This window comes from Manacus candei, unplaced genomic scaffold (genome assembly GCF_025592945.1).
Source record: "Manacus candei isolate 608988 ecotype Guabito, Panama unplaced genomic scaffold, ASM2559294v1 h1tg000014l, whole genome shotgun sequence".
Classification (NCBI taxonomy): Eukaryota; Metazoa; Chordata; class Aves; order Passeriformes; family Pipridae; genus Manacus; species Manacus candei.
The window spans coordinates 51,123,422-51,138,720 of NW_026138062.1; the positions used below are offsets into that span (position 1 = coordinate 51,123,422).

A 15,299-nucleotide genomic window follows, 5' to 3' on the forward strand; every position below is an offset into this window, starting at 1 on the left:
GAAGCAGAACATGGTATAAAAGTAAATATTTTTTCTGAGGATCACCTCTTACCAGGCTCAGTGTGCCCGTGTGTGGTCTTTACCATGAATAGTTTTACCAGAGACAATTTCCTTTAGCAGGCCAACACACTAGTGTCCATGAGCTGCTGAATGATAACCCAGTTATCTAGTTCTAGTTCACTGTATTAACAGGCTGATTTTTTTTATTATTATTTTAATGACTGAATACAGGGTCGTGGTTAGGAACTCTTGTATGTAAAGCATGTTCAAACCATTGATTTCATTTTGCAATATAATCTTAAAGGTACCTTGGAAAATATAAGTGAGAAAAGATTTTATTGCAACAAGTTGGAAATTACATGAAAATATTTACTTCCCGAACTCTTGCAAAAAAGATAGCTGGCAATAGTACCTGTTAAATACTTGGTTCATAATTTTACTGTGAAAAAAAACCCCATCTGATTCCCTTTTTCTTAGAACATGGTTTGTAAGGTGACTTGGATGCTGAGTTTGGTGGCGTGCTACTGAGATCTTTGTAGAACTTGTTAACCATCTCTCCTTTTAAACCTAGTAACTATAAAGTGAAAAACTGAATTTACTCCTAAATTTGAAAAAATTATTTTGGCATATTTAAAAATTAAGCTGCATCCAGAAGAAGAAACTTCATGCTAGAAGCAGAGCTTCCAAGGGTGGTACCTGTCGGTGGTGCTTGCCTTAGCTGAGGCTATAAAGGGCATGTTTGTGCCAACTTGTGTCTGGAGCTTTCCTGTGTTTTTTAGCTCTGTTATTTATCCTCCTATATTGCAGATTCATTTTTTTTTTTTAAAAATCGCTAAAAGCTGTATAAAATCAAGGACAAATTGAATACCCCATGACTCATCCCTACATACTGTGTCTATATGAAGAGGCAGCAGTAATCTCTGATACAAAGTAGGGGCGGTTGCCTCAAATGCCCTTTTACTTGTGTGTCTACAGAATTTTATGGCACTTCACTACTGCTTTTTCCAACCAAGGTAAACATTCGACAGTCTACAGCGGGCCAGGATGCGGCAGAGCCTTCCCGGCAGGAAGGGAGAGGTTACTTACCTGCACTCAGGTATTACTAAAACAATGCTGGTCCTACAGACTTTCAATTTTGGTGTAGGGTGCCTCTAGAATAGAGCTGAGGAGACTCTTCTAGGGAGTAGTGTAGCCTTTCTTCCTCTCAGAGATACATATATGGCAAGTAGGAATATGATGATGTCAGTATAAGAGATCTTCAGCTCCTTTTTTGCAGGTGCCTTCTATGGGAAAAAGTCCAATAAATTCAAACCTCGAAAGGACTGGGTATTTCTCTAAAATTAGTTTTGCATGCTGTTGAAATAAAGGTCAGCAAATGGCACTTATGGCTAAAGTGACAAAGTTTCAGTATTTTAACAGTCCTTCACATTCATATGGCTTAACTGAAAACGGTGGCAGATATTCCCAGAATCCCAACACGCACTTACAAAATTACTATTTGAATACAAAGTGATAAGTTAATATTTCAAACGTGAAATCTGAAAATGCAATTGAAAGGTGATGTGGAAGTCTATGTCAACAATTCTTTGAAAGCTTCATGTCTGCAGATGTTGAAAATAATTTTTAATGTAGTACTGCCAGATTTCAGGATTTGATGTCTCAGGATATCCGAGGAAATATTTCATCCCATATAAAAGCCACAAGTATTGTACCTGAAATGAGAAATTACAGAAAGGACCTTTATTTAAATGTATTTGAGCACGACACAGTACTGATATTGAAAATAAGCATTATGTTCAAGTATTTGAGTGTCTAACATGCAATACAGCATAGATTGCAGAAAAATTGAATTTTCTGTCAAAAGGGTTAGAGGCAGTCAGCACTTTTTCCAAACACAATTTTTTTTCACAAAGAAAGCTTCAACAACCATGCAAGTGGTCCTTATGAGTTCATAATCCTGTTTTTCTTAGTATATTTAACGTTTTAACTCTGCTCTGTGTAAGCCAAGCCGAAGTCAGAGCAGTTTGACTAGGTGAATCCAACACGTGCACCTTCCTGTTGCTGTATCAAGGCTCCTTTCTTTGTAGCTGGATGTATAAATGACTGAACCAGCAGCTTAACCTCCATTTCTCAGCTGAGTTTGTTAGCAGTGTCTATTTTGGTGCTGCCAAATCATGGTACTGATCATTTTTAGGTGCTGCCAAGTGGCTATAGGATAATGGGTGTTATTTTGAAGATCACTCTGATTTAGGGTTTATTCTGAAGCAGAAAAAAAGTGAAGTTAGAGATTGTATTTTCTTCACAAGCATCGTACAGTGTCTCAAGTTGGAAGGGGCCCATAAGGGCCATTGAGTCCAAAGGGCATCCAAATACAGTTTATTATGACCATTTTTTTTTTCTCCTGGGAAAAAAAATCAGCATATTCTCTTTCAGAAATGAAGAGCATCCTGGTTGACAGTGTTGCTCATACAGTGTAGCTTGTATTTTATGAAGCTTCTTAGATCACAAAAAAAAAGCTTATTGGAAGGACTTCTCTCTAGTCCAGTCTCCCACTCGATGCAGGACTTTGCCTATGCTAGATGGGTCAGTGAGGCTTTCCCTAGCTGAGTCCCTGAAACCTCCACGCACTGTAGCACTTCTCCAAATAACTAGTTTCAATGTTGCTTCTGAAGGTTTTCTCGGAGACTGATCTGAACTTCCCATGCCACAATTTGGGGCGTAGCTGTTACTTGTTGCCAACAAGAACAGTTAATCTCTGGCATCCTTGTAACTTCTTTTGACATAAAGGCTGACTGTTCTTAAAACATATTTTCATCTTATTTTTGCAGCCTAAACAAGTCCAGTTCCCTCAGCATCTCCTTCATGTATCAGGTACTCTAGGCCCTTCACCATTTTGGTAGTCCTCCACTGACTGGATCCTGTTTTGTCCACACAGCTCTTGAACTGGGGGACTCCAGACAGCCACGTTCCAGATGCCACCTCTCAAGCATTGAGCAGAGGGGGGTGATAATGTCCCATGATGATCCCAATTTGCTGAATCATGTGCTTTGTCTTACTTACAGAGAGAACAAACTGTCATGAACAAACTGTTGTGAACAAACTTTAATTCAGGTCACTGAATTAAATATGTTAAATATACGAAATATATTAAATATACTGAGAAATAGGAAGTCCCAGTACTGACACCAGTATACTCTGCACGTTATTGGCCCTCAGCCAGGTGTCAAACCATTGATTGTTACATTTTGAGGTCAGTGGTTTAGCCTGTTTTTATTCCATTTAAGAGTCTTCATGGTGACCCCACTACTTTAAATTTGGATCAAGAATCCTGTGGGAAATGGTATCAAAAGCCTTACTAAAGTGAAGGTATACTACATCCCTGCTCCCCCCTCATTCCCACATGCATTCATCATGAAAGGCAACCAAGCTGGTCAAGCACGGATTACCCTCACTACATCTGTGCTGATTGTTCCTGTGATTACCTTTGTGTTGTTTACATGGTTGGAAATGGATTCCAAGACTAGGTACTCCACCATCTTCCCACTGGCTGAGGTGAGACCAACTAGCTTAGAGTTCTCTGGCTTCTCTCTCTGCCTCCTTAAAAGCTGGCATAGTATTAGCACATTTCCCATTGGCAGGAACCTCCTCCAACTGTTGTAACTTTTCATAAATGAAGGACAATCCTAACATCGGCCAACTCTACCTGCATTTCTAGGTGAATCCCAGTAGAGTCAATGGATTCACAATCATTGAGCTTATCCATTCCTACCCCTTTGCTCCCTCACTATTTATTGCCTCCTTTCCAAAACCTTACTGATTTACACAGAGGTTTGGAAGCAAAATTTTCTTGGGAAGACTCAATGGTTAAAAAAAGACTTACAGTACCTCAGCCTTTTCCATGCCATCCATCACTAAGTTGTCTCTCCCATCCGCCAATGGACCTGAATTTTCTCTGGAATTTTTTTCTGATTAATATATTTGTAACTTTACATGTCCCTAGTCTTAGTTCCAGCTGAGCTCTGACCTTCCTGATTTTGTTTCTAAGTGCAAAACTCTTATACTCCTCCTTTGCTGCCCACCCCTGTTTCAGTTTCTTACATGCTGTCCTTCATTCATAGGGAAGCTCTTTGTCTAGCAAACAGGGAAAGGCTTTCTGTCAAAATTCCTAGTCTAACTATGTGACAGATTCTCCTGCACATGTAAATCTATTACTGAGTTCTCAGTGAGCTTTTTTGAAAAATCACCTTTCCATGGTATACTTTTGTCATTTATGGCAGCTTCCGAGGGAATTCTTACTGACTTAGCAGTGCCCTACACAAGCAGAATTTTGTTTTGAAGTCCAAAGTCTAAACAACTCTGCTGTTTACCCTCCCAGTCTCCTTCTGGACCCTGAACTCTTGTAAGGACTAGAAACCAAGTGGCCACACTCACCATCCATCTTTTGTAAGCAGGCAAAGTACAGGGTTACCACTCACCAGCCCTTTAGTATTTGAATTAGACTTAATTACTGACAGTTTTCTAAGAACTTCATGGATTGCATTCACTCACTGCATATGAGTTTCACTGTCAGATGATTTCTGCAGAGCTGAAAACCCCTAGGAGATCAGGGCAAGGGAATAGGAGACTTCCAGTTGTTGAAACTCTCCTTTAGAGAGTTTTGTATGGCACACAGACTTGGAATTCTTGTTTCTTTGCTAAGTTCCATGCTTCAGTGTTCTGAACATGCTGGAGGGCTCTGAATATCCTGTCCTCTGAGCAGAAAGGTGAGTCTCACCGCTTGCCTTCTCCCTTGCTTACCTCCTCCATTTACTTCTACTGCTAAGTAACTTTTGTGGCACTTATTTTCCCTCCTGGTCAGGAAAAAACTTTTTCAACTAAGGAATAGTCTTTCTAGTAAAACTGATCTAAAGAAGTGGGTCTTGATTCTGGTTTTATAGTGTTAGAAACCTAGCAGAATGCTAGACCAGGTTGGATGGGGCTTTGAGCAACTTGGGCCTAGTGGAAGGTGTCCCTGCCCCTGGGCTGTGGAACTAGATGGTCTTTAAGGTCCCTTTCAACCCAAACCATTCTACAACACAATTTTATGATATGCTAAGATGGCACCTGTCCAGGAAAGAGCATCTCATTTTACTGACCTCATGACTATGTTACCAACTCTTCCCTTCAAAGCTTCCATTTCCCTGGTACTGAAAGAGCATCATTAGCTCAGCCCCCATCATTACTAATAATGCCTGGACAACTAATGTGAATTCCTTTGGCAGTAAAACAGAAACTATCTTTGTTCCACTGGTACGTATTGTGTCTATGTTCACAGTGCAGAACTTAGGCCTGCCTGTGCTAAGTCATAAACACTTGCTGACATTCATACTTATTACAGGAATTAGCTGTTTAAAGCTGCAGGAGAATCACCTCACCAAAACGTCATTGAAGCCATTCTGAAAAATAAGTAATTAACTACAGTTTCAAGATTATATTCCTGAAAGACCATAAACCACTAGCTGGTTTGTTTATCCTAAAACAGAACTTCCATTTCATCTTCCTCTTGTTCCAAGTGTCCTTTCTACGAAAATTGTTCTGAAGCTGATGGTTAAGAACTTGCTTACAGCTAGATCAGGGTATCAGTTACACACTGAACGCTCTCCAGTCTCCTTAGCCTTGTGGGTTTTTGCTCTGGCCATAAGTGAGAACATACTGCACTTTGCACTGGCGATTTCAAGTTTCACGGTATGCTAGTCCATGGTTCTGCATGAGATAGTTATTACAGAAAATCACAAAAAAAGCTAATAGACTCCTAAAAGAATTCCCCAAAGGAAGAACAAAGTAATTTACCACCTAAGATGCTGATGCTGTGAAAAGTAAGGCATCAAGTTAGCATATCACTGCAACTCTGCCAGTTTCTAGGAAGTCTGAAACAGTATTTCTGCTGACACGTGGATTCTGAAAGTAATTTTTACAACTAAATTTAATTCCCCCATCATCTACTTTTATGATTCTGCTTAGAAGTTCTTTTCAAAACAATTTTATTTATCATCTTAACAGGTCATTTTCCTGGATGCCTCATCATTTGGTCCAATTGTGGAAGAAAAAAATTCTATTCCTATTATTTTCTTATTTTCAAAAAGTGTCAGAAAGAAAATCACTTCATGTTAGCTTTGTAGATCTGCACTCCTGTATTCACCAATTCAGTTTTCAAATGCAGCAGTCTCCTCTATCCTTCCTCCTCAGACAGGTGTTCACAGCTCTTGGTTTGTAAGGTCTCTACGTATCCATGAAGCATCTTTTTGTAATAAGCTATTTATACCACCAATAGAGTCCTCAACCTTCACCCTAGATCTGTAACTAAGTGGTGGTTGCAGTAGCAACACTGCACAAGAAGTGATGTGTCCTGAGTATCCACATCTTTACAACTGTTCAGTCTGGAGTTTCTTTTTAATTTAAGAGACAGAATTCAATACATTCTTTATGGATTTTTTAGATGTTAACTAATGACAAACCCCTGCTTATGAATTTTCATAGAAATGTAACATTACTCCCTAATCACATTCTAAATTCCTCAAGTCATGGGTCCATTTGAGTTAACATCAGCTGATTTTCTTATGTCAAAATCATCTGAAGGCTTTCTGCAAAGCTGTGCTGCAGAACACATCTTGACAAATAAGCAGAACATGGGGTTTCAGAATGCCTCCTGTTTCTGTAGATCACTTGCCAAAATATTAAATCCCAAGTACTTACAACCCGGAAAATCTCTAAACAGTTATCACATCGAAATCAGTTAATAAAACAGAAAGCTAAAGCTGAATGGTGAGAAATATTATGTGTTCTGTTAGGACCCGAGTGATGCTGATCAGCTTTGCTGAAGACATTTCATTAACTACTAACTGAACAGTTATCAAGCTTACTCTCTACTGTTCACTCATCCTGTTTGGAGATCTAATTTAACAAAATTATATTAAAGTAAATTTTAGATACACTAAAACTTCGATCTTCATTTTTGACTGACTGAGAGTCGAGGCAAGTAGAACATGCACAGATGTGAACTCAAGAAGAGGAAGTTTTTTGTTATAATGGGAGCCCTTTGTTATGTTTCCTGTGTATATTTTATATCCTGTTGTGCCTTCATCACTGTTGTACCTTCTAATAGGATTAACAGTCATGAAAGAATTTAGGATTAGCAAACTGCTTCTTTATATACCCTCTAAGCAGAAAGCTCAAGAGTTGTAAGGACTAACTGTAAACAAACAGCATGAAGTATCACATGCAGCATTTTCATCTGCACACAACATTCCTAATTCTTAAACTAATAACAGATTGTTTCCAGCAGTGACTGGAACTGGAACACAGAATGAAAACTGCAAAGTTTAGACACTATGGAGAGAAGAAAGATTTGATATTATAAAAGTAGTAATTGAGAAAGCATATTTACAGACTTGTCCTAATACTTGTGGGTGTTTTTTAATTTATCATCCCCATGTTCTTGGATACTGTCACAAAACAAGACAAACCAGTGCTAACCAGTATGTTTCTCTTTTTGAAGTTAATCAAGCTAATATTTACTTTCAGGTATCTTCTTCTCCTGTTTAGTATTCTGCTAGAATCTACAAGTGGGCCTCTGGTCAGTGTGATACCTCAAACAGGCTGGATTTTAATACCAGGGCATAAAGTCCCAAACAATAGGCAGTTTCAAATGTATCAAGCTCCAGAGTAAACAGCTGTTGGTTTATAACTAACTAGTTAAGCCTAACCTAAACACCAAACTTCTTCCATCTAGAATTGTGCTGTTGTGGTTCTTTGGTAGGTACATTTTCTTGCTCAAAGTATCCCAAATGTACTTAGACTTTGAACATGACATCTGGACTAAACAATTGTACAGCATAATGTGGCTGTTTCTTAAAATAAATTAATTAAAACAGTAGATATTATTTTGTTAATAAAACTGGTGTTTAAAACTCAGTATTAGATACTTGATTGATGGGACAAGGGGTAATGGTTTAAACTAAAACTGGGCAGATTTAGACTAGATTTAAGGAAGTAGTTTTTTACAATGAGGGGGTGAAACACTGGTTGCCCAAAGAGGTGGTAGGTGCCCCATCCCTGGAAACATTCAAGGCTAGGTCAGATGGGGCTCTGAGTAACCTGCTCTACTTGAAGATGCCCCTGCCCATTGCAAGGGGGTCAGACTAGATGATCTTTAAAGGTCCCTCCCAACCCAAGCCATTCTGTGATTCACAAAACAGTGTCACAGGCACTCTACATGGAGCACTGAACAAGAGTAAAATACACAGCCTGTGTATTTGCAAAATGAAACCATGATTCTGAATGATTTTTACACATAAATTACAATTTACTATTTTCTGGATTTTATTTAAAGCAGAAAATGAGCACACTGTCAAATAAAGAATAGCTATTTCCTCATTTTTGAACCATGTACTAAATAACACTTTCTCAAATACATAAAGTATTAAGAACTTACCTAAGGCTGGTGCTATCCAGTATACTAGTGAGTAACTCAAAAATTTGTCATAGAAACAATCTGCATGTAATGAAAATGCCAGTGCTGGGTTAAATACTGCTCCTGTGAGATTTCCACCTGCAATAAGATGAAAATAATGTAAACAACATGAAATCAAACCAACTTTCTTATTATTAAATTAATATTGAAATGCACACACAATATTACAAGAAATGTGCACCCAGCAGTAAAATGAATTAGCAGAAACCATTTGAACAGATAACTTCAGAAGAGTTTATTTACCTGATGACATGGTTAACAGTTTAACTGTTTCTTAATAGGCTTTAAAACATCTGAAGGGCAGGCTATAACTTCCTTTATATCTTTGTAGCAAATATTCTTTAAAGAGATAAGTTTGGCCAATACTGAATGTTTCTATTGATAAAACTAGAAGCTGTTTTACTAACAGTCTTTTAGAAGCAGGAATTACACAAATATTAGTAAAGAACTACTGAGCCCTCATTACATTTCCATGTCACATGAAACACATATGCAAGATAATAGAAAAAAATCTGTCAAGCACTGACAGATATACTGACAGCTGACCTCTATATTATAAGAACACTAATATCACCAATGTATAGAACGTTATCATATGGTATAATAACTGTGGGAAAAGCCTTCACAATCATTCTCTATGCTGTCTGAAGAAAATAAAAGCAAATGCCACCCCATGTCTTGTAAAAGGAAGTCAGGCATCTTTCCTTGCTTCTGATTTCAGATGTAAATGAACTTGCCTAAACATATTCTAAATAACTAGATCCAAACACATTACACTGTGAGGATTAAGCTGTAATTTCACTGCAGATGAACCTGGAGCTAAGTGTGTTTAATTCTGATGTATGTTGTTCCTCTCATTCCAATCCTGCAGAAATAGCATTACTCACAGCAAAATTATCTGTATTTCTGTACTATAAGGTACTAACCACCCCATATCTCTTCTATCTATTAATCTATTCCCATAAAATATAATTGTGTCTATTTAATTCCTTAAAGCTTATTCTTGATTTTTCCCCAAATAAGCTAGTGTGAGCTTTGAACTTACCCTTTGTACAAATACCATGCTGCTGCAATCCTTGTTTGCTATGAGCATGCAATCATTTACCCAAAGTTTTAGTACAGTCTTTGTCATTGTCTTCTTCTGTTTTCTCTTTCTATATTCTTGTTATTATTTCTTTTACTGTTATTACAGTTCAGGAAAGTTTTTTTACCTACTCAGTTGACTGTGGTTTTACACTTGTTCTCAAGAGCATCTCAGGTTTGTTGTGCAGTCTGTTATTCTGCACAATGACACATTAGCAGCGTCCACGGTTGCCAGGAAGCCCAGCTACAATAATTTACTTTGCTTTAACCTATTTATGAATTAACTGCTTCTGCTTTTATATCAACAAACACACAGTTGAAAGTAGAATTTCACTCTCAGGACGTGGTTGCTGAACACTGAACATTAGATAAGAGTTTTAACTGCTGTATTTCTTCAATATTCATTACTAATAACTATTGGAATATCAACCATAGGCCAGGGGCACTAGTATAATCTGATTTAAAATTATATATAAAGCACCTCAGTCTGTGTACCAGAAAAGACAAATTATTTTATGGCAAAAGAAATATAGCCTCTTTGATGTGGTACATATAAGAACTTTAAAAGGGGAAGGAATGTGTCCTCCACACAATGTGTGAGAAAATATTGGAGCTTTTGTGTACAGTACGTACTACTATAAAAACTTGCTCTGAGTAAGACTAAATGTGGAAAAAAATCCAAATATTCTTAACTATGAAAAAGTGCAAGAAAAGCTAAAGAAACAGCTTGTAATTTTGATAATACTATATAACCTGATGTTATTTGTTGGAGTGAGCTGCATGGCATACCTAAGTACCTTGTATTGGTACACACAACACTGACCTACCGAAATTTGTTTTTTCCAATAGCTCCATTTATTCAACCATAAAAATACAATTTAATGTTTTTGAGCCTTGTCTCTGCATCAATACATTTAGAAGGGTGGAAGCCACAGGGATGTGGCTATCCTCCAGAATTTTACCCAAACTGAATTGGAGTCATAGAATCATAGAATCATAGAATAGGTTGGGTTGGAAAAGTCCCTTCTTACAGTCCCTTTTCAGACAGCAATCATTCCCCATACAGGATACAGCTACCAAACTCAGAGCATAATTCAGGGAATGAAATACAATATACTGTGTATAAGATGTTTTTTCCTAATGTTTCTGGTTCATTCATAACTGTAACAGACACAGGTCCTGAAGGCACAATGGACTTTGTTTTTACAATCACAGTATAAAAAGGAAATCATTATCATAAATTTCATTTTGTAAATTTAATGTACCAGAGTTGCTAGCTAGAACCCTCTATCTGGCAAATTAAGTTTAAAAAAATCATTATTCACTCAATACTCTATAGTTTAGTAGAAAAAAGGAAGAGTGTTACCGAGTTGCCTAAATTAGCATTGCTTTGCCTAAATTTGTGCTGGTTGCCTGGCCCTTTGGTGCTGGGTATGCAAGAAAGATCCATTCCTCTTAGAGAGGCACTCAAAGTCCTTAAATATATATATATATATTTATATATACATATATTTAAATATATAAACAGTAAACAAAGAAGTGTAGATAATTTCCTGAGAATTACGAGAATTCGTAATTGCCCAACTAAGTTTTGCACCTGTCTGCCTTCACAGCCTGTAAATGAGAACTTGGCCTGCTGGAGGCCACTATCTGTGACACCTGATTTGTAAGTCACTCTTAATGCATGTAAGAAACACTGAGGTGGAACAGACCTCTACGCCATGAGAGCCACAGGATTTACAGGATTTATGCACCAGTCCATGGCTGCCTACTAGGCCCTTTGCTATTGCCCCAGTTACTTGCCATGCTGTCAGGATGCTGTGGGAAGGGGGTTCCAATCAGCAGCCCTCAAAATGGAGGAGTTAACCTTCCACTAGAAAAAGAGATCTGTTACAGTGCAAACCTCTGATTTCATCACAGTAAGAAATTAATAGCAGCAGCCTGCACCCACACTTATTGTGTAATGCCTCAAGCGATAGGAATCAGGGTTTATGCCTTCCTCTGCTTCAGAAAGCTTCAATCCACATCTTAGGAGTGGATAGTAAACACCAGGCTCATGCATGCCTGCTGCAGGGGGAGGATAACACTTCTCATCTTTCCTTTTGAACCTAAGTGTACAGCAAACATGCAAACCTTAGGAAGCTTGGAGCAGAGCAAACAAAAAAAAATTAGTTTTTCCACTAAGTATGGCATAAAACTAGGTTCAGGATCTATTCTCTGGAATACCCATGTATTTTTATAGTAGACTGGATTCCAGATTAAAAGAAATGCAAAGAAAAATGTCTAGGTAGCACAGGGTACAGACAGAAGGTGCAAAAGAAAGAGGCCGGGGTGCAGCAGGTCTGAGATTTCCTAAAAGAACATGCAGATCAATTGCACTGGATAGTTTAACAAGTCCAAGTTTATGACATGGAAGGGGAAGTGGTACACACCCTTCTCCTGCTGGAAAAAGAGAGAAGCCTGGCCAACAACACTGGGAATGAATTCTATGTTTGAACTAGGGAAGAGAAAGGCAATGTGACATGTTATATGAGTATTTTCTAAGCAGGAAAAGAATGCAAAGAATCAGGAATGCAGATTTCTTTGCTTGTAGAAGAGAGAGGATAATATTTGGCTATACTTTCACTGAGCAATTCAGAAATATATTTAACGTCCTCAAATGCACCTTGCTTCTGCCTTCAAAAGTTAACTTTGAAAAGTAGTTCAAATTGCTAAGTTAATTCTCAAAATTCCCCGTGGACTTCTTTTAACTTTTAGGCATTAGCTAATTTCAGCTAAAAATAATGAGTAAAGGTTTTTTTCATTACTACATCTGAAAATTTGACTGTACATTGTTCCAGATGCTATTATGCTAAATAGCATAATAAGGTAAACCTTTTGGACACAACATCAGTGACACCACGGATGTTTGCAGATAAGAGATCTCCCTCTCTCATAAAAGGATTTGATAATTCCCTAGATAACTTCTTGTGTGGTGGGGGCAGTAGCACAGTCAAGGAGTTCGGTAACCCTCTCTCTCTCACCTCTTCAAACTGTGGAGTTCTCCTCGCCAGCAGAAGGACTCAAGTGACCTAACAACTCTCGGCACTTCACTAGGGACAAAAGGAGCATCAGCAGCCTGAAGAAAGAAGTTCAGACTGACTCCCTTCACCTCTTCCCTCCCACTGCTCCAGAGAGGATGCGGAGGTGAGAGTGTCCCAGCTCTGGGAAGCATGAGGTGACAATCAGGTAGAGGCAAGGCTATGGACACACACGGTATTACAGACACAGGAGGCTCTAATACAACACCTACTTTTTTCCTTTCTTTAAATTTGGTTTCAGGAGGTATTATTTTATCATTTCTGTATGCAGTCTACAAATAACCATTCCCGTTTCTGATTTAAGGAAGTAATTAAATAAACTGCACTGATATGAATTATGCATTATCTAAATACAGAGCTTCCCTACTGCCGGTCTGTAACCTGCTGTTGCACCATCAGCACTTTTTCCTGATACAAAGAGCGGTGCTCTCTCGCAATGCCACTTAGAAATCAGAGCACATAGTACGAAATCTCTCACGCTGTATAAATAGTCGGATTATGAAACAATCCTTCACTGAGATATTTTAATACTTAACCATATTACTTGTGCATTTGACATATTTTTAAATTCATAACTCCTTTCATTCTTAACTCTGCACCTCTCTGGAATGCAACCAAGTAAACTTTATATAAACTCCAAATGGACTCTGCATATGTAGGACAATAAACTTTCCTTGATGATATTTTTTTTTGTAATCTATGAAAAAGAATTTTGCATCTTAACCTTTAAGAAAATAATAAACCCCCCTTCCATTACAACTTATTTGCAGGAACAGAGGAGAGAAAAAAAAAAAGAAAATACTAACCTGCATACACGAGCATGGTGATGAGAAGGGCAATCAAATGGACTCTGTATTTGGGATTAACACTTTCCGATCGCAGGACTGCCAGCTGGAAAACGACAGAAAAGAGCAGTTCTATGCAGAACGCCTGCATCTCTGTAGTCTGCATGGGGCTGCTGCAGCCCTGTGAGAGTGCTCCAAAATGTGGCTCTGCCATCTCTAGACTCCAAATAAAGTGCATGAACACCCGGGCAAGCACTGCAGCCACGAACTGAGCGGCAATCTTGAGTCCCCCCATCCTGAGGGATGTCGTGCCGCCCCACATGGGCTGCAGGGTCCCGCAGGGATTGCAGGTGCTGCCGGCCAGGGTGAGGCCGTGCAGGACGGTGAAGCCGTAGGTGAGGGTGAGGGCGGTGTGCGGCTTCGGCTCCACATTGCCGAGCAGGCTGAGCTCGTTCGTGCAGGCGCAGATCTGGAAGGTGCTGAACATCTCCACGAGGAAAGCGAAGAGGCGCGGGTGGGAGCGCAGCCGGCGGCGGGTCAGCCTCCTGCACAGCCCCACGGCCACCACCACGCCGGACATCAGCAGCAGGGAGCTCCCGAGCCCACCGACAGCCATGCCCGGAGCTTCACAGGCCCGAGGGCTCGCAGAAGGTCCAGCCCCACCACCTGCGGGGAGAAAGAAAGCAGGAGAGGGAGGGAAAATGCCCACCCTTGCCCTCCGAGGCAGGAGCCAGCTTCTGTCCCCACCTGCGAGGCGCCTGACTCACCCCCGGCTTGGCGGAGCAAAGGGCAGAGGTGAGGGCAAGGGGATCCCGCTTCCTGCCACGGCAGAGGTTAGAAGAAGGAAGGTCTGTCCCTTCGGTAGAAAACCGCGGGGCGGGGAGGGGGCTCAGCTTCCCCTCAGCCCCTCCGCCGCGGGACGGACGGAACACTCCTCTCGCCCTCAGCCTGCCGGCGGGGAGGGCGGGCCGCCGCTCCCGCCCGTGGAGGGGACGGGAGGCGAGGCACTCCCGCGGCGGGCTCTGCTCTGTGGCGCGGCCCCTCCGGGGCTGCGAGCGCCGATCGGGCACCAGCTCCGGGCCAGCCGCGGGCTCCGGGCGCGCCGCCCCCTCCGGCGGGCGCTGCGGCAGCACCGCGCATGCGGGCGGGCGGGCGTGGGGCAGGGGCGCTGAGGGGAGGGCGGCGGGGCAGCGCCGCGGGTGGGAGAGCTGCGGTGTCACCGCCAGCTCTGCGGGCCCCAGCTCGGGCTGTCCGCGAAAATCAGATTGCTTGCCCCGCTCTGTGCGACAAGCCAATAATTACACGCTCGAGAGAGAGACAGATTGATTGTTTCAGAGTTGCACAAGCCCGGGTGCTCGGTGGTGTTCCACAAACAAGCACGCCAGCTATCAAAACTTTTTTTAGTATTTATACATTTTAGCAAACAAAGGCATTACAGAATCACAGAATCGATTAAGTTAGAAAATACTTCTGAGATCGTCGAGTCCAACCTATGACCAAACACCACCGTGTGAACTAGACCATGCACTAAGTGCCACGTCCAGTCTTTCCTTAAACACCTCAGGGGACGGTGACTCCACCACCTCCCTGGGCAGCCCGTTCCAATGTCTAATTACCCTTTCAGGATAATTAGCAACAAGGCTGGTGAAGGGACTGGAGCACAAGTCCTATGAGGAGCAGCTGTTTAGCTTGGAGAAGAGGAGGCTTGGGGCAGACCTCATCACTCTATCTGAAGGGAGGTGGGTATCAGTCTCTTCTCCCAGGCAACCAGCAGTAGGACAAGAGGACACAGTCTTAAGCTGCACCAGGGGAGGTTTAGGTTGGACATTAGGAAGTAGTTCT

General features: G+C 40.8%; 1 protein-coding gene across 1 annotated transcript; it reads right to left on the bottom strand.

The window, feature by feature from the left end:
• Window positions 1-194: 194 nt before the first annotated feature.
• On the bottom strand, window positions 195-14,596 carry AQP11 (aquaporin 11). Its single transcript, XM_051778768.1, has 4 exons — window positions 14,225-14,596; window positions 13,479-14,123; window positions 8,471-8,587; window positions 195-1,712 (listed from the first exon to the last, which is right to left on the bottom strand). The coding sequence occupies exons 2-4, from the start codon at window positions 14,071-14,073 to the stop codon at window positions 1,660-1,662; spliced, it is 765 nt and encodes a 254-aa protein (XP_051634728.1). The 5' UTR covers window positions 14,074-14,123; window positions 14,225-14,596; the 3' UTR covers window positions 195-1,659.
• Window positions 14,597-15,299: the final 703 nt, after the last annotated feature.

Excerpts from the sequence above, each read along its gene's own strand:
- AQP11 (XM_051778768.1), bottom strand. The coding sequence starts at position 14,073 with ATGGCTGTCGGTGGGCTCGGGAGCTCCCTGCTGCTGATGTCCGGCGTG. Across the intron at positions 8,588-13,478 it reads CACCATGCTCGTGTATGCAG|GTGGAAATCTCACAGGAGCA; the intron begins GTTAGTATTTTC and ends ATCTTATTGCAG. Across the intron at positions 1,713-8,470 it reads CTGGATAGCACCAGCCTTAG|GTACAATACTTGTGGCTTTT; the intron begins GTAAGTTCTTAA and ends TTCTCATTTCAG.